Below are 20,080 nucleotides of genomic sequence, written 5' to 3'. Positions count from 1 at the left end.
CACGTTCCATTTTTACGCACTTAGAAAAAATGGTGCGGTCTAACAATGTAGGGTACGACCGCCACATCACGATCTTCTCTCCCGATGGCAAGTTGTACCAGCTCGGTAGGTCGCCGGGTGGTCCTGTGCAGCTTTCGCAGAGTACGCGCTCCGGGCGGTCAAATGCTCCAACCTGACTGGATTGGCCGTGAAGGATGACAACGCGATCGCAGTGGTTTCGCAGAAAAAGCTGTCGGCCCAGCAGGGCAATCAGGTTGGTGGTCTACGTGCCGGCGTACAAGTTTTTCAGGACGTGCTGCTTGACCAGTCCTCCGTTACGCACCTCTACCACATCACTGACGAGGTCATGGCCCTTCTCATCGGTTTTCCAGGTAGGTGTTGCCGCTTCGGCCGCTCCGTTTGTCTCACGATCCATGTGCGTCCGTTCTTTGCTCCGGGCTCGCTCTACCCGCTTGCCCCGCCCATGTACAGCCAAACTGGACTGCCACTGACTGTTTGCAGGCGACTGTATGAGCATTCTCTACAAGAGCCGCGAGATCGCGCTCGAGTACCAGTACAAGTATGGATGCAACATCCCCGCGCGTGTGCTGTGCGAGAAGCTGGCGGACATTAACCAGGTCTACACCCAGCACGCGTACATGCGCCTCCGCGCCTGCAGTGAGTTCTTGCCAGTCCGTGCCTCCATACCGCCGCAGCCGGCCTGATAATGGCCATCGACGAGGAGAACGGCCCGGTCATCTACAAATTCGACGCGTCGGGATGGTTCAGCGGGTACAAGGTGAGTGGCGTTGTGCTCCTGACACACGACGCCGTAGGCGTGCAGCGTGGGCGCAAAGGACCAGGAAGGCGAGAACGCGTTGGAGCGCATCCTGAAGCAGCGTGAGACCGTCACGTTGAAGGAGAAGGTCAAGTCTGACCTCGAGGTGGACACCGAGTCGCACCACCTCACCGGCGGCGCTGAGACGCGGGTCACTGTCGAGGCCATCAAGGCTATGATCGCCATCGACGCGTACGACCAGCTTAACGGCGCCAAGAGCATCGAGGTTGCGATCTGCACCCGCGACAACCCCGTGTTCCGCCAGCTCAGCGAGCAGGAGATTGAGACCTACCTGACTCACATTGCTGAGAGCGACTGAGTGGCACGCGCGCGGGCCCGGGATGGCGCCACGCAACGTCTCAGGCGCCATCTGGGCGGCGCAGCCGCAGACGATCGGAGCAACGGGGTCTAGGCGTCGAAGACACTGAACCCAGTATAATACTTCTAGACACCACTGCTGTGCATTTAGCGTGATTATTGCGTGTGTTGCGGTTCGCGTCAGGCACCCGCTATGCTGCATTGTGAGGGTGAGGGGCGGGTTGCGCGCCTGCCGTCGCCGCCCTCATGGTCCTCTATTTGTCCTTCTCCTCCGCCGGTGCCTTGAGCTTCTGCAGCTCCGCGACCTGCTTCGCGAGCTTGCTGGCCTCGGGGTTGTTCTGGAAGTAGTCCCTGACGGGCTGCAGCAGGCGGTTGATGTAGCTGGCCAGCGCCGGCTTGAGGTCGGCGGGGTGCAGCGCTCCTGACTTGTAGTCCTCCTCCAACTTCTCCTGGCAGTCGTAGGTCACGTCGCCTGCATGGGTGTCAGTTTGTGCCGCAACACGGTGGTTGGCCAGTCCGCCGTCCGCGGGCATGGCCGGTGGCGTGCTACCGATTGCTTACCTCCGTTTTTGGGCTTCCGCGGGATGGTGACCGTCTTGAAATGCGGGAACACGATGAGGTCGAAGTAGGCGATGCACGGGTTGTCCGTCACTTCCTTCTCCGGGCACCATGCGCTCTTGATCTTGGCGTTGACCTCCGCCTCCGTGTCCTCCATGAAGATGGCCGAGTTCGGCACCGACTTGGACATCTTGCCCCCCTGGTGCGCGAGCGAGGGCATCATGTGGTGCGACATGATGATCGGCCTGGCGCCCACGTTTTTGAGTTCGCAGTACTCCCTGGCGAGCATGTTGATCTTGCGCTGGTCGAGTCCCAGCTGGCAGATGTCCGCCCCGATGTAGAAGATGTCGGCGCACTGCATGGCGGGGTACAGCAGGGACGCCGCCGGCCTGTTGTCGCCCTCGGCACGCCCCAAGGCCTCGCTGCAGCGTTTGAACCGCGTGATGTTGAACGACCGGCTGATGTCCATGACGAGCCTCCAGTAGAGGTCGGGGTTCTTGTTGATTTCCTCGCTCGCCCAGAGGAACTCAACGGCGGACATGTCCATCCCCGACGCGCGCCAGACCTGCTTGAAGTACTCGCCCACCAGCCTGATGTTCGCCATGTCGCCGCCGAGTTTGTCGTTGAGCACGGCGAACCAGTCGGCGATCCACATCACGCTGCGGATGCCCATCTTCTTCAGCTCGTTGACCTTGTGGGCCTTGCATATGCCCTGGGCGATGTGCATTCTGCCCGAGGGCTCGAAGCCATCGTAGCTGATCGGCACGTAGTCCTTCCGCTCGAGCAACGCCTGCAGCTCCTCGGTCTTGATGCACTCGACCGAGAGCTTGCACGCCCGCTCCAGCGCCTCCGCCACCGGTATCCGCGGCTCGGCGAGCGAGGGAGCGAAGTGTGCGTTGAGGCGTTCCCTGATGGAGTTTTTCGCGGCGCACGACCCCGGGTGGAACTCGAAGCCCGTGCTCGTTTTGTAGCATTCCTCTTCGCCGTCGAACTCGAGGCCGCCGTGCAGCGGCGAGGCGAACACACGACTCATTTTCACAAATCTTCTGAATTGAGTCCGGCGTATGATAGGCATCTGTAGTGGCAGAGCGGTCCGGCTCAGATGTGCAGGGTGTGCCCGGCGCGGTAGACGAGGGCACGGCCCTTCACATACACGTTACTTTGCAAGCAGCTTGTATTCTTTATTATCGGACTGTTGATCACGTGAAATGCCGGCAATTTCAACCGCAGTGCCGGAGGACGCAGCTCAGCGCCTAATGCCTATCGACGTTACACATCCGCGGATGGTGGCCACTGGCGGCGCGTCTAACGCATACACGCCGTAAAAATAATGGTTTTGCTTACGTATTTATCGTGTTGCATCGCCTCCGTATCACCTTTGGTTGATAGCACAAAACAGTCGATGTGTCTAATACGTTCCACTAGCTTAACAGAGCCTCCAGCCGATACACCAGTGCGTCAGCCATCCCTCCATCAGTTGTTACAGTTATACGTGCGTAGCGGGTTGCGATGCCATTTCGTCTTCGCCTTCTGACCAAATGGATGGTAACAACTGAAGAGTGTCCCTCCGATCCACCTCCCCTGCTTCTTCGTGTCGTTGAAACGATGTCGATCGGACGAGTCGTGCGCACGTTGGTGTTTCCTGAAGTGCTGCATGCGTGCGCTCCACTAGGAAATCCGGGTACCCCGCAGACACATCGGAGCTGCCATTTCGTTTTTTTTTGAAATGAGTGTTCAGCTACGTTGTCATTAAAGTGTCACAACCCCCACGAGCTGCAGTTGCGCCGGGCAGGCCGTGTGCCTCATGTTAAAAATCATCCCAGCGGGAGCATGGGCAGGAGCTCCTTGAGTTTGTCGACCAGCTCCTGCAACGTTGGTGTAGGGTGTGGCGGTGGATTTGCTTACCTTGAAGCGCTCGTCCTCCAGGTCGACTTCCGGCAGCGAGTATATCAGCGACTCCAGCAGCTCCGGGTTTCCCTCCGAGGTCATGACCATCTCCATGACCCTCGGGAGTGGGACGATCTGGATGGCCGCCATGTCCTTGATCTGGTTTTCGACGTCGGCGATGGTCAGCGTCTGCGTCGGATGCTCGGCGCCGTTGTTTGCGGCGTGTTTCGCGGTCTCCTTGCGGACGCGCTCCTCCTCCTGCTCCAGGGACATGCGCAGTGCCATGTAGAGCTGCGGGTCCATCTCGGGGTCCACGCCGAAGTCGCCCAGGTTTGAGTTGTAGCCGGCTGCCATGCCGCCGACGTCCGTGCCCTGCATGATGGGCGAGTTGAGTATCATCTCGCTGAGCAGCATGTCGCCCCCCGCCTTGCAGTGGAGGTAGTGCGAGGTGTCGTTGTTGTTGACCGCGGCGTGGAGCGCTGCGAGTTTCTCCTCGGTCGCCACATCGTTGCACAGGTTGATGATGTCGATGGAGACGTTGTTTTTCTTGAGCAGTTTCCCCAGCATAACGTAGTGTGTGCGGTCCTCCTTGATAGGGCTTGCGAAGAAGCAGATGATGCGCTGCTGCTGGGACTTGTTGAGCCTGTGCTTGAGCGCAAGCTGGGCGGTTTGTATCCCCTTGATGAACTCGCTCTCGCCGTAAGGTGTGACCAGCTGCAGCCCGGAGAGGAATGTGCCGAGGTCGTTTGAGGGCGCGGCGATGAGCCTGGAGCCCCGGCCAGCGAAGCAGACGATACCCACAGTGTTCTCAAAGTGCTCCGAGAGCTTCGCGCTTGCGATAAGTCCGCTGGCATCGACCTGCGCGGCCAGCCTGCTCGGGGAGAAGTCCCCGTTGCGAGAGTACTCCGAGTTATCGACGCAAATGAGCGTCGCCTCGACTCCCATGATGCCGCTTTTCTATGAAAGAAAGCATGCGTGGGATCAGGTGATGTCTCGTTTTTATTTCTTCGGAAGTGAAGTGATCGTGGTCAACGTCCCCGCGCCCGAGGCCCTGACATCAGCGATGCGCCGGGTGTCAGCACAATCTATCGCCGAACAGCGAGACTACGCACCCGTCTATAAAACACACATCATACGCACTGATCACCTAAGCACTAAATTATCCGGCGCGCAGGTTTAATCCGCGCGCTGGGCTCACGCACATCTGTGTTAGCGACCACACGCATCAGCTCCCGGAGGTCGCCAGGGCGCCCCGCCGCCAAACAGGCTGCACTAGCCGACTGTTGTATAGGGATGTGTGAGCTGCTGGGCGCCGTGTAGCGCGTCTCAGCAGCGGCTGGATTGCCACCCAAGATTCCAGTAGCTCCGCCAGCGTTGAGACATCCACTTTCCGTACGCCGCCGCGACTCCCAGCGGCGTTCATTTTCTAAGGGCCCACCGCACGCCAGTTCCGTGCGGGCTGCGGCGCATCCCGTGAGATGGGAGTACCGACCTTTTATCGCTGGCTTTGCAGCCGGTACCCGCGTGTGGTACAGGACGTGAAGGATGACCTGAACGAGCGCGATGTGGACTTCAGCGACGTGGAATCCTTCGGGATGGACCTGCTCATGCCGAACCCGAACGGGGAATTCGACAATCTCTATGTAGACATGAACGGTCTGATCCACCCCTGTTGCCACCCCGAAGGACTGGAACAGCCGCCATCGGAGGAGGTGATGTTCCAGTGTATATTCGACTACCTGGACCGTCTCTTCTACCTGGTGCGCCCCCGCAAGTTGCTGTTCCTTGCCATCGACGGCGTCGCGCCTCGGGCCAAGATGAACCAGCAGCGGTCCCGCAGGTTCAAATCGGCGGCGGAGGCCGATTTGGAGGCTTCGACGTACGAGAAGGTGGCCGCGGAGTTCGCCAGCAAGAACATCGTCGTGCCGCCGAAGGAGAAGCGCTGGGACAGCAACGTGATCACGCCGGGCACCCCGTTCATGCACGAGCTGAGTCGCCGCGTCGTGTCGTTCATCGAGGAGCGGCGCCGCGTGTTCGAGTCGTGGTCGCGCATCCACGTGATATACTCGGACCCGAACGTGCCGGGCGAGGGCGAGCACAAGATCATGAACTTCATCAGGAACCAGCGGCACTCGCCGCAGCACGACCCCAACACCCGCCACGTGCTGCACGGGATGGACGCCGACCTGATCATGCTGGGTCTGGCCACCCACGAGGTCAACTTCTACATCATCCGGGAGATCGCCGTCATCATCCCTACGACGCGCAAACCTGAACAGGAGATCCGCAAGGCGGTTCTAGCTGCGCAGGCGAACCCGCTGTCCGGGTGCACCAAGCTCCGGAGCGACAAGTCCTACCGCTCAATGCTGCGGCAGAACTGGAAGCCGATGCAGTTTTTGCGCATCCCCGTGTTGCGGGAGTACCTATCGCACCAGCTGTACTTCCCCGCGGGTTGGAGCGGTGGCGGGGGGTCGATAGCCTTCGAGCGCTGCATCGACGACCTGGTCCTGATGTGTTTCTTCTGCGGCAACGACTTTTTGCCGCACCTGCCATCGGTGTCGATCCCCGGGGGCTCAATCGACCAGATGATCCTGCTGTACCAGAGCGTGCTCCCAGATCTGGGCGACTACCTAACAAACGAGGGCGAGATTAACTTCCCCCAGGTGGAGCGGTTTGTGTCGTTCATCGCTCGTGTGGAGGACGACGTCTTTCGAACGGAGCAGGATTTCAAGCAGCGCCAGAAGGCGCGCCGGGCACAACAGGAGTCACAAAAGGCGGCAGCGGACGAGTCGTCCAGGGATACCCACCATGCTCAGAATTCAGATCGCAGCTTGTCTACACGTGGCACCGCCCCGAGCGGTGCGAATCCATCCAAAGTAGGTGGTTCGCCGGACGAAGTACCGCATACGACAAATGGCCACGGCACCGCCTCTAGTGTCGGCCCTTTGAAAGGGTCGGATGGGTCGTCGGCGTCCGAAACCGACAACGCCGATTGTAAAAGCGCGGCGTCAATGTCGGAGCTCGACGTGGCAGCCGCGTTCAAGAAGCGTTGCGACGAGCTGCTCAAGGCGCACCGTGAGATCGCCGACCCGGTGGAGCCCATCGACCTGTCGCTGAACGACTCCAAGCTGTGGAAAGCTGCCTACTATCGGCAAAAGTTCAATCTATCGGAAACCGATGACGTGTCCGCGTTCGCCGCCACAGTGGCGGCAGAATACGTGAAGGGCATGTGCTGGGTGCTGCGCTACTACTACCAGGGCTGTGCCAGCTGGGGATGGTTCTACCCGTTCCACTACGCGCCCTTCTGTTCCGACTTGAAGTTCGAGGGGATGGAGTTCAGCTTCGACTACGGCGAGCCGTACACCCCGTTTCAGCAGCTGCTGAGTGTGATGCCCATCCGCTCGGCGCACTGCCTGCCCGGCGAGCTGCGTCATCTCATGACCGACCCCGAGTCGCCCATCGCCAGCTTCTACCCCACGCAATTCCGGGAGGACCCCAACGGCAAACGCTACAAGTACCAGTGGGTGGCTCTGCTGCCGTTCATCGAGGAGGCCAGGCTGCTACAGCTGGCGCGCCCGCTTGAGGCGTCGCTGCCACCCGAACTCCAGGATCGCAACCGCGTGAGGAAGGACGTGCTATTCGTCGGCAGCGGCGGCACGGGCGCGCTCGTAGGCGAGCTGACCTGCGAGGGCGACCGCTGTGAGTTCGTCTCCAAAGCCGACAAAAAGCACCAGAGCGTCCTGCTGGACGGCGCGCAGCTGCCGTCGCGCGTGCTGCGCATTGAGGACCTGATGGAGGAGGGTCGCAACCGCGGGTTCAACTGCGACGTGGCCAAGAGGATGATCACCAACGTGTTGGGGCGCGGCCCGTCTCGCGGAGGCGGCGGGGCTGAAAAGGACCGCGATGTGTTGCGCAACTTCGGCCGCGATTTCCACCAGACGCAAAATGCCTACAACCCGCACCATCACCCGTCGCAAAACGCCTACAACCCGCACCATCACCCGTCGCAAAACGCCTACAACCCGCACCACCACCCGTCGCAGAACGCCTACAACCCTCACCACTACCAGACGCACCATGACGGCTCACGCAGGGACGCCCATCGTGCGTATAACGGCGCGGGAAGGCGGACAGGCGCTGCACAACGCGGGTTTGCAGTTCCCCAGATGCAGCCTTTTCACGGCACCCCGACACCAACTCCGGCCCCCGGCCACTACGACCCCTACGGCATGGGCGGCGCAAATCGACACCACCAGCAACAGAACCGAGGCTACGCACAGCCCTCTGGGCACTACAACCCGCAAGGCCGCTCTGTAGCCCACCTCAATGCTGGTGACGCCGCGCAGCACCACTATGGAGCGGGCGGTAGGAGGGACGGTGACGGCAACCGCGATTTGCACGGCAGCAGAGGACAACGCCCTACGCATACACACCCAATCGGACACGACAGGGACGGACGGGTTGCAGGCCGTTTCCACCCTGGAGGACCTCCGCCCAACGGAGGTCGCAGGCCGAACGATGCCTATCCTCCAACCCACCAGGGTGGACAAGGATTCTCAAGATCGGCACACAGCTCACAGAGGGAGCAGAATGCGGGCGCGCCCAGAAAGCACGGTCAGCCTAATTATTTGGCCGGACACAAGCTGGAGCGGCCGAAGCGCCCTCCGGTGCACGCTGTGGGCGGGCCGCCGCCGCATCCGCCATCCACTGAGCGCGCCCAAGCGGGAAATACCGAGCCAGCGCCTCAGAAGCGGGCGCTCGACGCTGCCGAAGTGCCGCCGGCGGTGAAGCCCAGCCCCGCGAGCAGACACGGGTGACGCGGTCACCGTGCGCTGGAGTACGTTGCGCCGAAAGCGCACTGCCAGTCCCGGCGGCACGTCACTCTGAGGTCTGTTACTGAACATATGGAGCGCGCTGAAGACGGAGCTAAGCTGGTGCCGCTTAGGCACCGCGGTTTTCACAGGTTTGCTGCCTTGCACAAGAACGTCATGCTCGGCACGGAATCCCCTAGCGTGGGAGCCCCGGAAAAAATTAGAATGTGCGAGTCTGCCGTCTTAACAAAGGGCGCTGGCGGCGACATTGCGGAGTCAACGGAGAGCGCGCCCAACCAGGCGCTGAGCACTTACAAGGCGGATTTCGTGCGCTATGACCTGCCTACTCGCCGGGTGGAGTCGCTCGCGCCACAATGCGGCAATCGTGTGCCGTTCCGCGCGACCACGACGTATCGCATGGACTACCGGATTGCGGTCTGCTCCGACGACCCCGTCTTACCTGCCGGCGCCGGGCCGCGTCCGTCGGCGGTGGAAGGCGCGGCGCTGCCTCGCCGGGGGCCGTTCGGGGCGCCGCTGTAGCCCTCGATTCTCCGCGGAAGCATCACAGCCATGTTTAATATCACTGCGGTGTCGTGTGTGTAGAGATTTGTGCGTATTGTCGTTTTGTGTGTGGCCACGTCGCCTGGTCTGCGGCGGCGGCGACCGGCCTCAGCCGCGCCCGTAGACAGCTCGTCAGCGGCTGCTGGGGTGTGTATCACTGTCATATCGCAACATGGAGCCCGGGAACGGCGCTTTGCTGGCCTTCCAAATCCCGGAGAGCCTCGACTACCGCGGGCTGCTTAGGCCGCCGGGGGCCGAGGAGGCTGGCCGGCTGGACGCCAGCACCGCCCCCGACCCCGACGGGTGGACGGCGGAGGACGTTGACGCAGCTTTGGGGCCGGTGATGGCCGCGACGTCGCGGGCGCCGCACGAATGCCTCAACCTGCTGACCACCGACACGTTTTGCTGCGCCTTCAACTTGGCGAGGCACTTTCCGAACCTCGAGCGGGCTCGGCAGCTCGCCTTCAGCCAGACGCTCGCCGCGCTGTGCAGCCGAGCGCACGACGTGCTGGAAAAGGTGCCACCGACCCCCTACTTCAGCAGCGCCGAGGCGGCGGCCAACCGTTCGTACCTCGACCTGGAGAGGAAGATCGCGGGATCTCGCGTATCGGGCGCATCGCAACATGGCGCCATGCTGTACAACGGCGCGGACACGGCGTTGATGGTGAAACACAGCGACATGGGACAGGTGCTGCGGTCGCTGTGCCACCTGTGCGTCTTCCTCGTATGCACGACCTTCCGCTGCACCGTGGCCTCGTCCAAGGAGGGCGAGAAGAGTGCGTTGCTGTCGGATCTGGCGCCCGGCAAGAAGGGGAAGTCCGCCCGCGGCGGCGGGGCACGTCGTCGCAAGGCGGGGGATGACGGCAACGTGAACCTCGTCGCGCTGGAGCTGTTGGCGGACTCGCTGCTGCAGCTGGCCCGCAGCGCCATCCGGGTGCCGTTCAGCGGGGAGTACGGCGGCATCGGCAGGCCGGACTCGCCGCTGCTTCGGATGCTGCTGGACACGCTGCTGCTGGCGTTGAGCACGCCCGCCATGGGCCCCGCCACCGACAAGCTCACGGACGCCCTATCGCGCCTGATCAGGATCCACTTCGAGATAATGAGGGATTGCATGCAGGCTGCTAAGGCTAGAAGGATGTTGGCCGGCAGAGTTCCGCAGGGTGGCGGCCCGGAGGCGGCCGCAGCCGCCGATGAGCCTGGCGACACCCCGGTGGACTCGGCGAGGACCGACGACAGCACCGCCGGCCGCCACGACTCCTCCGGGGTGGACAACGACTGGTTGGTGACGCTGTCGGAGGAGCTGAAGAAGAGCCACACCGTCAACGTCGCCGATGCGCTGGTGCTATTGGACGGCTCGGAGATACCTGCCGCGGTGGTGAATGAGCTTCTGGTGCTGGTGCGCGAACGCTTCGTGCTGCAGGCGTCGGGCGGCACCGTGCAAATGATGAGCTCGTTGATCCAGCTGGAGTACACCAACGTGGGCGTCTTCATCGAGCGGATGGCGCGCAGGCTGCCGGAGGCCGTCCTGAGGAGCCTGGAGGAGCTGAGGCAGCTGCTGGACGTGCCGTGCTACAACCTGCGGAAGTCCATCATGGAGTCGGTGAAGCTCATGGTCATCATGGCCAAGGGTGAGGGCGACGATGCGCCGGCGGACGGCGCCGGCGACTACGCCGCGTCATCCTCGAAAGCGGCGCTGTGCGCGCGCCACCGTGAGACCATGCTGCAGCTGCTGTTGGCAAGGCAGTGTGACGCCTACATGTACGCCCGCGCTTCGCTGCTCAAGGCGTTTCAGGAAATCCTCGAGGCCGGGGCGCTGCCGATCCGGTGGCTGGTCACCACCGCGAGCTTCGCCATATCCCGTTTGTGGGACCGGGGGTCGCAGGTGCGGCAGCGTGCGCTCAGCCTGTTGACCACTCTGATCTTGGACGCCACGACCAAGCGGTTCATGCTGCCGCTGAACGCCGCCGGCCTCAAGCATGACCTCGGCATCATCCACGCCCAAATGGCCAAGGTCGACACCATCCTGTCGTATGTCGCTAGAGGCGGCAGTTCGGCTGCTGAGGGGGAGGAAACGCCGGAGCAAGCGGGGCACGGACCACGTGCTGAAGACGGGGCCGTTGCACCTGACGAGGCGCAGTCCGACCCCGCTGAACCGTCAGATGCCGCAAAGCCCGCTGAGCGGTCCGACTCCGCTGAACCGTCAGACTCCGCAAACCCCGCTGAGCGGTCCGACCCCGCTGAACCGTCAGATGCCGCAAAGCCCGATGAGCGGTCCGACCCCGCTGAACCGTCCGACGCCCCAGTCACCACCCCAAACGCACAGGCTGGCGAGCAGGAATGCCAGCAGCTGCTCAGGGAATTGAACGAGGAGTTGGGCGAGAGCATCAGTTGGGATGACCGGCGCGATCTGGACACGTTGCGCGCCAAGTTGGAGGTGGCCGCCGAGATGTACACCGACGTGCACGAAATCGCCACCAAGGTGGAATCCTCCATCCGCGTTTGCGGCGACCTGTTGAAGTCGTCGGTGGAGGGCGACCAGCGCGCGGCGATACGGTACCTTGCCACGTGCCACCTGATGGGGGTGCAGCCAGCCACGGAGCTCCTGCCCAGGGTCTGGGCGCTAGCCTGGTCCAACAACCAGAACGTGGTGGACGCAGTTTTGCATGAGTTCCGCAACCTGTACTTCTCGTACGGCGACGAGGCTGCCATCGCCAACAGCCTGGTCGAGCTGCTCTCGAGCAGCTCCCTGACCTCGTTCGCGTCCATCGAGAAGATCTTCGAGGTCAACCTGGCGCGCGACCAGCCGTACTTTGCGAACCTCGACCGCGTGATGGTGGCGCTGCTGCGGATCGCGCTGGCTCCGAACCACCAGCTGGGTCGCGACGCCACTCCGAGGGTGGCGCTGGGCGTGATGCGGCTGCTCATCAACTCCTCGCTGCGGAGCAAGTCGCCCCTCGCTGCGGCCATCCGCAACTTCGACGAGAAGCGGCTGAGCGCGATCCGCGGCCTGCTGCAGCTGTCAGCGGGGCACTCCTGCACCATATTCGGCGAGGTGTGCTCCATTCTGGCCGGCGCGACCCCGTCCCCCCTGATGGAGGACGTCGCCGCGCACATCCTCAAGCTCTTCGTGGGCATGTTCGGCTCCACCGACAACAGCTGGTTCCGCATGGCGCAGTGCGTAGTCGACGTGACCTTCACCCACTGCAAGTTCGCGGAGTCGGTGTGGTCGCAGACGCTCGGCGGCATGATGGAGAGGCTGGGCGTGCCCGGCATCGGCAGCGGCGCCGACAAGTCGTCACTCGGGGCGGTGCCAGGTGGGCCGCCGAGCGAAGCGCTGCCAAGCGCGGAGTCGGACACCGCCACTGCCCCTGCCACGTCGACCGCCACCGTGCGTCAACTGGCGCAGGTGATCTTCTTGTCCGGGCACGTCGCTATACGCACCCTCATCAGCATGGACCGGCTGCAGACCGACCTGAAGAGTGCACGCGCCGACCTGGAGGCCCTGGATGAGGGCAATTTGGCCAACGACGCATCGAGCCAGATGGGCGTGGCCAGCAGCGACGAGCAGGAGCGCGACCTGTTCGAGCAGCTGTGCGACAAAAGCATCGTCTGCGAGAATCTGCTCGGCGGTCCTGTGAGGTCGCTCATAGTCGCGTGCCTTCGCAACCCGCTGCACTTTGTGACGCACGGCTCCTCCGGCGGCCACCACTGGAGCCGTGGGGACCTCTCAGAGCCCTCGGCCGTCCCCCAGCAGGCTCTGGCCGCGGCGCAGCGAGAGGTGTCAATCCTCAAGACCTGCGCGGCCATAGCGCTGTGCAAGATGGCCGCCGTCTCCAAGCGGTTTTGCAGGTCGCTCTTCCAGCCGGATGACGCCTCGCGCCCGGCGTGCTCCGTCCTCGAGGTGATCATATCGCTGCTGCTGAACAAGCGCCTCGCGCCGGGAGCGGACAGCGGTGCGTTAATAGGGTCGCTGCGAAACTATTACTACCTGAGCGAGCCCGTGGCATCGGAGCTGCGGGCCACCCTGCTCATCAGCTACGGCGACCTGCTGTGCCGCCACCCCAACCTGCTGGAGCCGTGGAATGACGAGGTGTGGCCCATCCTGCTGGACAGGGACGACCGCGTGCGCGAGACGGCGGTGCTGGTCTTCACCCACCTGGTGATGAACGACATGGTCAAGCCCCGAGGCAAGCTGGTGGACGCGATGATGTTCCTGACCCTGGACACGCACTCTAAGGTCTCGGACTGCGCGCGCACGTTCTTCCACGAGGTGGATCGCAAGAACGCCAATACGATCTACAACTGCTTCCCCGAGATGGTGGCCACGCTTGCGCGCAACCGAAGACGCCAGTCCGTTAAACGCAACCTGAAGGTCCTGCAGATGCTGCTCAAGTTCATACGACGTGACCGGCAGGCTGAGTCTATCGTGGAGAAGGTGTGCTTCCGCCTGCAGGCGACCGCGCCGAGCGACCGCCCGGCCATCGTGGTGTACGCCCACGTGCTGCTTGGCCTGTGCCAGGACGAGCGGTGCATGGCGAAGCTGATAGCTTCGATGCCGTTGATCAACAGGGTGCTGCTGGAGAGCGACATTCTGCTAGCTGCGCTGCTGATCATCTGCAAGCGCGCGCGGTCCTCGAACCTGGGCAGGCGCGCCGGCGACGCGGAACGGCCGGGCGACGGCGGCGATACGACCGCCCCCGGCGCGCTCGCCGTCGCGGGCGGCGCTGCTGGCGAGAGCGCCTCGATAAAGGACCAAGCGGAGGAGCTGAGCAGCCGGCTGCATTCACTGTTCGGCGAGCGCAGGTCCTCGCATGTAACCCACATTGCGGCAAACGCCGAGTCCATCGTCGCCGCAGCGGAGAAGCCGGGCCCTGGCGAGGACGATGCCGCCTGTGCTGAGAACCTGTTCATCCGCAACTTCGGCTGGGTCTCGGCGGGGACCGACCGGGACCTGAGCGACAACGAACCGGAGCCGCCGCAAGCGGGGCACAGCGAATTGCTCGCGCATGTGAAGCAAGAATTGGATGTGGCAGTCGGGAGCAGACTGGTGGAACGCGCCTCAGAGGGCACGAAGCGCAAACGGTCGGCCCAGAGCTCCTGATGTGGAGCTGCTGGCGCAGGCTCAAGAACGCGTACGTAACAATGTTAAAAGCTCCGCTCCGAGCATGCGAACCGTAAAGCTATTACACGACGGCCTAACGGCCTATTCTGCTGACAACGTGTCGGTTAGACAGCTCGTTGCGGGGCAGCCTGGCCCCGCGCCGTTCGCCGCCAGGCTCCGCAACGCGTCGGCGGAAAACAAGACATGCGTTTTAAATGTAGGTACGCAACGTATATCGTACCGGCTGACTGGCATGCCTTCGCATTGTGGCGCCGTGCGGCCCGCTACGTGTGTATTTGTGCGCTGCGGAGGCCGGACGAAAGGGCGCCTCCCTTACCGCCCGCCTTGGGGCGGCCGCCCGGGCAGCCGGTGCCGAAATAACATCGCAAAAGTGTAGCGAAAACGTTGGCGCAATGGCCAAGGAGGAGGGTGAGAAGGTCGCCAAGACAGCGTCCGCTGTGAAGACCAAGCCAGCTGCCAAGCCGGCCAAGGAGAAGGCTGCGAAGAACAAAGAGGCCGCCGCCAAGCCTGACAAGAAGGCTGTTAAAAAGACGGTCGAGAAAAAGCCGGCCAAGGGTGGCAAGGCGGACGCCAAGAAGGCCCCCAAGGCCAAAGAGGTGTGTACCGCCTCCGCTCCGACACACAGCGTTTCAGACCAAGAAGGCCAAGCCTGCGCCGCGGGCGTCGCGCGCGGTGAAGGTCGAGGAAGCGCCCACGATCTTCCGGAAAGCGGGTCAGAAGCACATAACTCCGCCAAAGGTACGTTTCCGTGCATGTGCGGCGGTCAGCGTCTGCAGGGCGACGGCACCCGCGGGTTCTACGAGAGCCTCTACGAGGCCAACCCGCGCAGCATCATCGCCATCGTGTACTGCGTGGAGTACGGGCTGTTCGGGGGCCTCAAGCACCAGGAGCTGCTGGAGCAGTACCAGGAGCTGCGCAAGGAGGGTCTGCTGAAGGGCGGCAACGGCGGCGTGCGGCCGCTCGCCGTGAAGTTCCTGGACAAGTTTAACGCCAAGTCGAAGGCCAAGGCCGCGAAAGCGCCCAAGGCGAAGTAGCTGGCCGGGCGGCGCCCCCATCGCATTAATCGCCGCTCCTCGGCCAAGCTCCGACCCGGCGGCCACTGGAGCCCATGCTGCCGCGAAGGACCCTCGCCCGGGCAGCATCGGGCCGTGTTACGGAGCGTACCTCGCACGCCGTGCACGCAAATCAATGGTAGTAACACGCGCTCGTGGACAGTGGAGCGCATTAAAACAAAACGTTAAACCGCGTGTTATAAAGTCCACTACTGGAACATCCGCATGATGCTGGAGGCCAGCGACCGCCACTCATCGCCGTGCGCAGTGATCTGCTCAGACGCCTCGAGCGTGTAGTGCAGGATCATGTCGACCGACTCCTTATCGACGGCAACGGGGCTGTCTTGGATGCGCTCCAGCAGCACGTTCATGAAGATGACCCCGCCCCTGTGCCTGAGCAGCTCCACGAACACGTTGCAGGCCTGCTGCCAACGCAGCAGGATGTTGCAACACCGCTGCAGCGCGGTCTGGCGCCCGCCGGTCTCGGCCGTCAGCAGGAAGAGGTGCCCGGTGAGCGTCAGCGACTCGATGATGAGGAGGAAGCACTGCGTGTAGGAGTTCGCGTCTCGCAGCCGGTGCTGCAGCAGCACGCCGCCGGTGGGATGTGTGTGCACGTCGTCCCGCTCAAACGCGACCAGCGGCTTCATGTCGGTCGCCGACGAGAGCACCTCGATGAGCGGCAGCAGCGTCGCCTCGCCCGCCAAGGCCTCGTCAACCGCCGCGCAGATGCGCGCGAACGCGGGCATGCAGTCGACTATGCAGCAGGCCAGCTGCAGCTTGGTCTCGATGCTGAGCTTGCGGCCCAGCTTGATCATGAGCACGCGCCCCTTGTTGAGCTCCATGATGCTCTCGACGCTGACATTCCCCGTGGTCAACGAGAGGAAGAGCTGGTTGAGCTTGCCGTCGCGCTCCTTCTGCATCTTGTCGAGCGCCGCGACGTGGTTCATCGGGCACTGTTCGATGTCCTCCTCGATGTCGCACAACGTGTAGAGCGCCTCGTAGCCGAGCTCGATGGTCTCCCGGAGCTGCCGCTCCATGCAGACCGGCCCCGAGCTCGGCGAGGTGACCACTTCGTCCAGTCGAATCAGCTTGCGACCATAACGCACCGAGGCTGCACTGGTCTTTCCGAAGCGGTTGGGGTTCACGACGCTCTTGTGCTCCGGCGAAGCGGGCTGCGTCTCGTCCGGGTCCGCATCACCCGGGCTGGCCGCATCCCTGGGGGGGTTGATGCCGAGGTGCCGCGTGTTCCAGCGGCCGGTGTAGTTCTGCAGGCGCGGATCCTTGCATGTCTGGGCCAGGTGGATGCGCAAAATCTGGTCGAACGCGTGGTCGTCCATGAAGAGCTCCCTCTCCATGTTCTCTGGCGTACGCTTCACACCCCTGGCGTGGCGCTCGAGCGTGCGCTGCGATATCCTCCAACGGTGGTGGGTCTCCCTTTTCCCGGCGGCCACCAACTCCACAAGCCTCGGGTTCAGGGTGAACATGCCCAGCCGGCGGTAGCGGTTGAGGTCGGAGATGAAAGACCTTTTGTGCTCCACTTCATCGGTCTCGTCTGAGCTGCGCCTGCCCCGAGGCGACCTGTCAGCCCTGCGCGCGGCGTTCGTGTTCTGACTGTTGTCCGACTGCTGGTTCTGAGACCTCCGCTGATTTTGCCGCTGCGACTGGTTCCGATTGTTCTGCTGGCGATGTGCACGGGTCGGCTCGGGGAAATCGAAGAGCTCGCACTTGACCAGCTCGCGAGGCTTGCGGGCGGGCCGCCGGACCACCGGCTCCCTTTCCGCGGCCAAAAACGTCTCCGACGGGTCCCACTCCTCCCCTATTCCATCTCCGAATGTGTCATCGTTCAGGTCGTCGTACTCCTCCAACTGCGCGACGTCGATCTGCAAGCACTCAATGTCTTCCAGGATTTCTCCGACGACGTAATCCTCGCTCAAATCGGAGTACCGCGGCGGTCGGCCGCGCATTTGGGTCCGCATCGTCGCTCTTTTTCGGCTGACGAGCGCTATGATCCCAGTGAGCACGCGCCTCCGTTGTGAGCCTACACCCCATGGGGCCTACGATTGCACATTTTGCGACGCGACTCCCATACGCGCTGCGGTTGCGATCGAGCGAAATATTGGCTGTAAGGGTCGCCGCGAGACGCCGAGGTATCGGCGTCGCCATGAGCCGGGAGGCTGCCGGGCAGTCCCACTGCAGTGACTGTAAGTGCAACGTGGGCATCCTAGCGCGCCATGGCCAAAGGTGTATTGCAAATACACAAAGTGTAGTAATTGAGCGCGTGCTTAGACTCAAGCGCCTGCTGGCTCCTGCCATTTACCCCGGTATTGCCAACATTTGCTTTGACCAGATCAGCTTCAGGCCATGGGCCCGTTCCGCCGACATTTCACAGTTTACTGCACAGTTTCAGCTACGTATGCTGTCGTTGCGCTTTTTAGGCACACTTTTTGCCACTTAACGAGCATGGCGACACGCGCCAACGTGAAACTTATCGACGCTGCTAGATACGGCTGCATTTACCTTTGCAAAGAGTCGATAGTCTATAATCACTATGTAAAATCGACAGAAGGCCGCGGCGTGGTTGCGCCGTTGGCGCCTCACACGCCGCGGCAACACACCCTAACCCGGTTGCCGTGCAACCTTCCGCGCCCTCAGGCGACATAAAGGAATAGCTTAACACTTATTAGTGACTCTAAGGCCTGCAGTCAGTCGAAAACGAGGGTGGAGCCGTAGAAGACAGCGGAAGCTCGTTCAAAGATATCAGTATGGGCGCCCCTCAGAGGGCGCTGCTGGCGGCCGCAGTCGCGGCTGTCTACGCGTTTACGGCGGCATTTCCAGTGGCGGAGGCGAGGCTAGAGCGCAGGCCAACTGGTGGGAAGCATTTGCCGGTGCCTCTCCGGTCGGACGCCCCGAGGCTGCACAGCGCCTTCTTCGCGAGGGACCCGCTCAAGCTGCCGCAGAACGTCACCCCGCCCTCGGGCGCAGACGCGCACCTCCCGGAACGCGCTATATTCGGGCCCCTGTCGAACGATGTCGTCAAGAAGGCCGCGGTGGTGACGGGCACCGTGGCGCTGACCACGGCGCTCGGCTACGCGTACGTCAGGCGGGTGCTGTGGCACCACCTGTACGGCAAGTACATCCGCGAGGATGCACCCGGGATCGCTGACGCCCTGGGGCACGTGCTGTACACGAAGGACGACCCCGGCAGGGTCGCGTTGCGGAGGCGGAGCCTGTTCGACGTGCTGGCGGCGCTGCTGTTGGCGCCCCTGGAGAGGTGCCCGTGGATCAGGGGGCTGCTGAAAACCAACATCAGGCGGATCCCGATAGGGGAGGCCATCGAGGAGGGCTCGGTCACGGCGCTCTACTTCCACTCCAACAACGTCCACCGCATGCTGCAGGACAAGGGGTACCGCGACTTCACCAAGAACCTGAAGCAGATCCAGGAGACCATGAAGGAGAGCGGCCGCAAGTTCCAGGTGGTGTACGTCAACGTGGACAGGAAGCAGGTGGACGGCGTGGACCACTTCCGCGACATGCCCTGGTACGCCCTGCCCTTCGACGACAAGGAGCGCGTGGCGCACCTGTGCCAGCTCTACGACATCACGGGGATCCCGAGCGTGGTCCTGCTGAACTCGGACGGCAGCGTCATCAACGACCGCGCGCTGTACCTCATGGCGAACAAGCCCAACAACTTCCCCTGGAAGGTGGAGAGCCCGCTCGACCTCATCCCCGACACGCTGGTCAACGGCAACAACCAGGCGGTGCCGAAGGCGAGCCTGGAGGGCAAGATCGTGGCGCTGTACTTCGGGGCGGGCTGGACGCGCTCGAGCAAGGAGTTCAGCGAGAAGCTCCAGGAGTTCCACAGGGCGGTGGGCGAGAAGACGGACGGCAAGTTCGAGGTGGTCTACGTCTCGAACGACAAGAACCAGGCCGACTTCGAGAAGGAGCTCTTCGACCACAACGGCAACTGGCTGGCGGTGCCCTTCGAGGACGCCGACTCCAGGCTCATACTGCAGCAGTACCTCAAGGTGCCCATGGTGCCGGCGGTGGTGCTGCTCGACCCCAGCGGCAACGTCATCACGGCCGACGGGCGCTTCTACGTGGAGGCGGACCGAGCCGCCAACGCGCTGCCGTACGCCTCGTACCTGAACAGGCACGGGCAGCAGCTGGTGGAGGACGTGGCTGTGAACGTCGACGCGTTCGCGCACCAGCCGGTGGTCATAGTGTTCGCCGACGACGTCGACCCCGCCACGCAGCAGGTCGTCGAATCGCAGCTGGCGGAGGCCGCCATGCAACACGCGAACCACCGCAAGGGCAGGCAGATGAAGTTCTTCATCTCGAAAACGGCCGACAAGCGCAGCGGCGCTGTCCGCTCAATCTGCGGCGTCGACAAGAACGCCAAGCCGCAGGCCGTGGTCCTGGACCTGCTGGCGCAGAAGGTCTACTACGACCCCAAGCTCACCAACGTCGACCAGAACTCCCTTCTCGCCCTTGTGGACGACTTCTACAACAACAGGCTCAGGAAGCGCGCGGTCACCATACGCTGATTCCGCTGGCCCCAGCGCAACTGGAGTCGTTAGGAAGGCCATCAGTGGTGGAATCGCTTTTTGCGGTAAATTTGTGGACGTGGCGGCTCCGCGGACGGGCGGCGCTCGCCGCCGCCGCCGCCACCGCGTTACTGCGCCGGTATGAGGCCGTAGCAAACAGCCGTTCGGCTGCATATCGCTACTCCGTAATGTAGACGGCAACCCAACAGGTCAGACCGCCTGGCAACAACGAACACCCTTAACCTATAATGCACCACAGATAGTTCGCGAGGTCATATTCCACGTTAACCAGAAGCACAAGTTTCATTGAAATGACTATGTTACCCGAGTTTCCTATAAAATGGATCGGGGTGGGTGGGTGGCGGCCACCTACCTCACCCCGATGCCGACGGCCTCACGAGGCACCGCCA

General features: G+C 62.8%; 9 protein-coding genes across 9 annotated transcripts; 6 read left to right on the top strand and 3 right to left on the bottom strand.

The window, feature by feature from the left end:
• Positions 1–29: 29 nt before the first annotated feature.
• BBBOND_0202220 (proteasome subunit alpha type 6 protein, putative) lies at positions 30–1,136 on the top strand (the record flags this gene model as incomplete). Its single annotated transcript, XM_012911797.1, has 6 exons — positions 30–105; positions 141–253; positions 290–371; positions 502–657; positions 696–778; positions 816–1,136. The coding sequence occupies 6 exons, from the start codon at positions 30–32 to the stop codon at positions 1,134–1,136; spliced, it is 831 nt and encodes a 276-aa protein (XP_012767251.1).
• A 253-nt stretch (positions 1,137–1,389) lies between these two features.
• On the bottom strand, positions 1,390–2,726 carry BBBOND_0202210 (tyrosyl-tRNA synthetase, putative; the record flags this gene model as incomplete). Its single annotated transcript, XM_012911796.1, has 2 exons — positions 1,390–1,607; positions 1,697–2,726. 2 exons carry the CDS (start codon positions 2,724–2,726, stop codon positions 1,390–1,392), a joined length of 1,248 nt encoding a protein of 415 aa, XP_012767250.1.
• A 781-nt stretch (positions 2,727–3,507) lies between these two features.
• On the bottom strand, positions 3,508–4,525 carry BBBOND_0202200 (26S PROTEASOME NON-ATPASE REGULATORY SUBUNIT 4 containing protein,putative; the record flags this gene model as incomplete). Its single annotated transcript, XM_012911795.1, has 2 exons — positions 3,508–3,558; positions 3,599–4,525. 2 exons carry the CDS (start codon positions 4,523–4,525, stop codon positions 3,508–3,510), a joined length of 978 nt encoding a protein of 325 aa, XP_012767249.1.
• Positions 4,526–5,058: 533 nt separating this feature from the next.
• BBBOND_0202190 (XRN 5'-3' exonuclease protein, putative) lies at positions 5,059–8,397 on the top strand (the record flags this gene model as incomplete). The annotated part of the gene is made up of 1 exon (XM_012911794.1): positions 5,059–8,397. One exon carries the CDS (start codon positions 5,059–5,061, stop codon positions 8,395–8,397), a length of 3,339 nt encoding a protein of 1,112 aa, XP_012767248.1.
• Positions 8,398–8,484: 87 nt separating this feature from the next.
• Positions 8,485–8,931, top strand: BBBOND_0202180 (hypothetical protein; the record flags this gene model as incomplete). Its single annotated transcript, XM_012911793.1, has 1 exon — positions 8,485–8,931. The coding sequence occupies one exon, from the start codon at positions 8,485–8,487 to the stop codon at positions 8,929–8,931; it is 447 nt and encodes a 148-aa protein (XP_012767247.1).
• A 193-nt stretch (positions 8,932–9,124) lies between these two features.
• Positions 9,125–14,053, top strand: BBBOND_0202170 (hypothetical protein, conserved; the record flags this gene model as incomplete). Its single annotated transcript, XM_012911792.1, has 1 exon — positions 9,125–14,053. The coding sequence occupies one exon, from the start codon at positions 9,125–9,127 to the stop codon at positions 14,051–14,053; it is 4,929 nt and encodes a 1,642-aa protein (XP_012767246.1).
• A 413-nt stretch (positions 14,054–14,466) lies between these two features.
• On the top strand, positions 14,467–15,108 carry BBBOND_0202160 (hypothetical protein, conserved; the record flags this gene model as incomplete). The annotated part of the gene is made up of 3 exons (XM_012911791.1): positions 14,467–14,670; positions 14,708–14,812; positions 14,851–15,108. 3 exons carry the CDS (start codon positions 14,467–14,469, stop codon positions 15,106–15,108), a joined length of 567 nt encoding a protein of 188 aa, XP_012767245.1.
• Positions 15,109–15,335: 227 nt separating this feature from the next.
• On the bottom strand, positions 15,336–17,102 carry BBBOND_0202150 (hypothetical protein, conserved; the record flags this gene model as incomplete). Its single annotated transcript, XM_012911790.1, has 1 exon — positions 15,336–17,102. One exon carries the CDS (start codon positions 17,100–17,102, stop codon positions 15,336–15,338), a length of 1,767 nt encoding a protein of 588 aa, XP_012767244.1.
• Positions 17,103–17,888: 786 nt separating this feature from the next.
• On the top strand, positions 17,889–19,670 carry BBBOND_0202140 (Nucleoredoxin; the record flags this gene model as incomplete). Its single annotated transcript, XM_012911789.1, has 1 exon — positions 17,889–19,670. One exon carries the CDS (start codon positions 17,889–17,891, stop codon positions 19,668–19,670), a length of 1,782 nt encoding a protein of 593 aa, XP_012767243.1.
• Between the last annotated feature and the right edge of the window lie 410 nt (positions 19,671–20,080).

Source organism: Babesia bigemina (genome assembly GCF_000981445.1).
Source record: "Babesia bigemina genome assembly Bbig001, chromosome : II".
NCBI lineage: Eukaryota > Apicomplexa > Aconoidasida > Piroplasmida > Babesiidae > Babesia > Babesia bigemina.
Note: the sequence above shows the minus strand (reverse complement) of the source record. Positions and strands in the feature narration are given on the sequence as shown.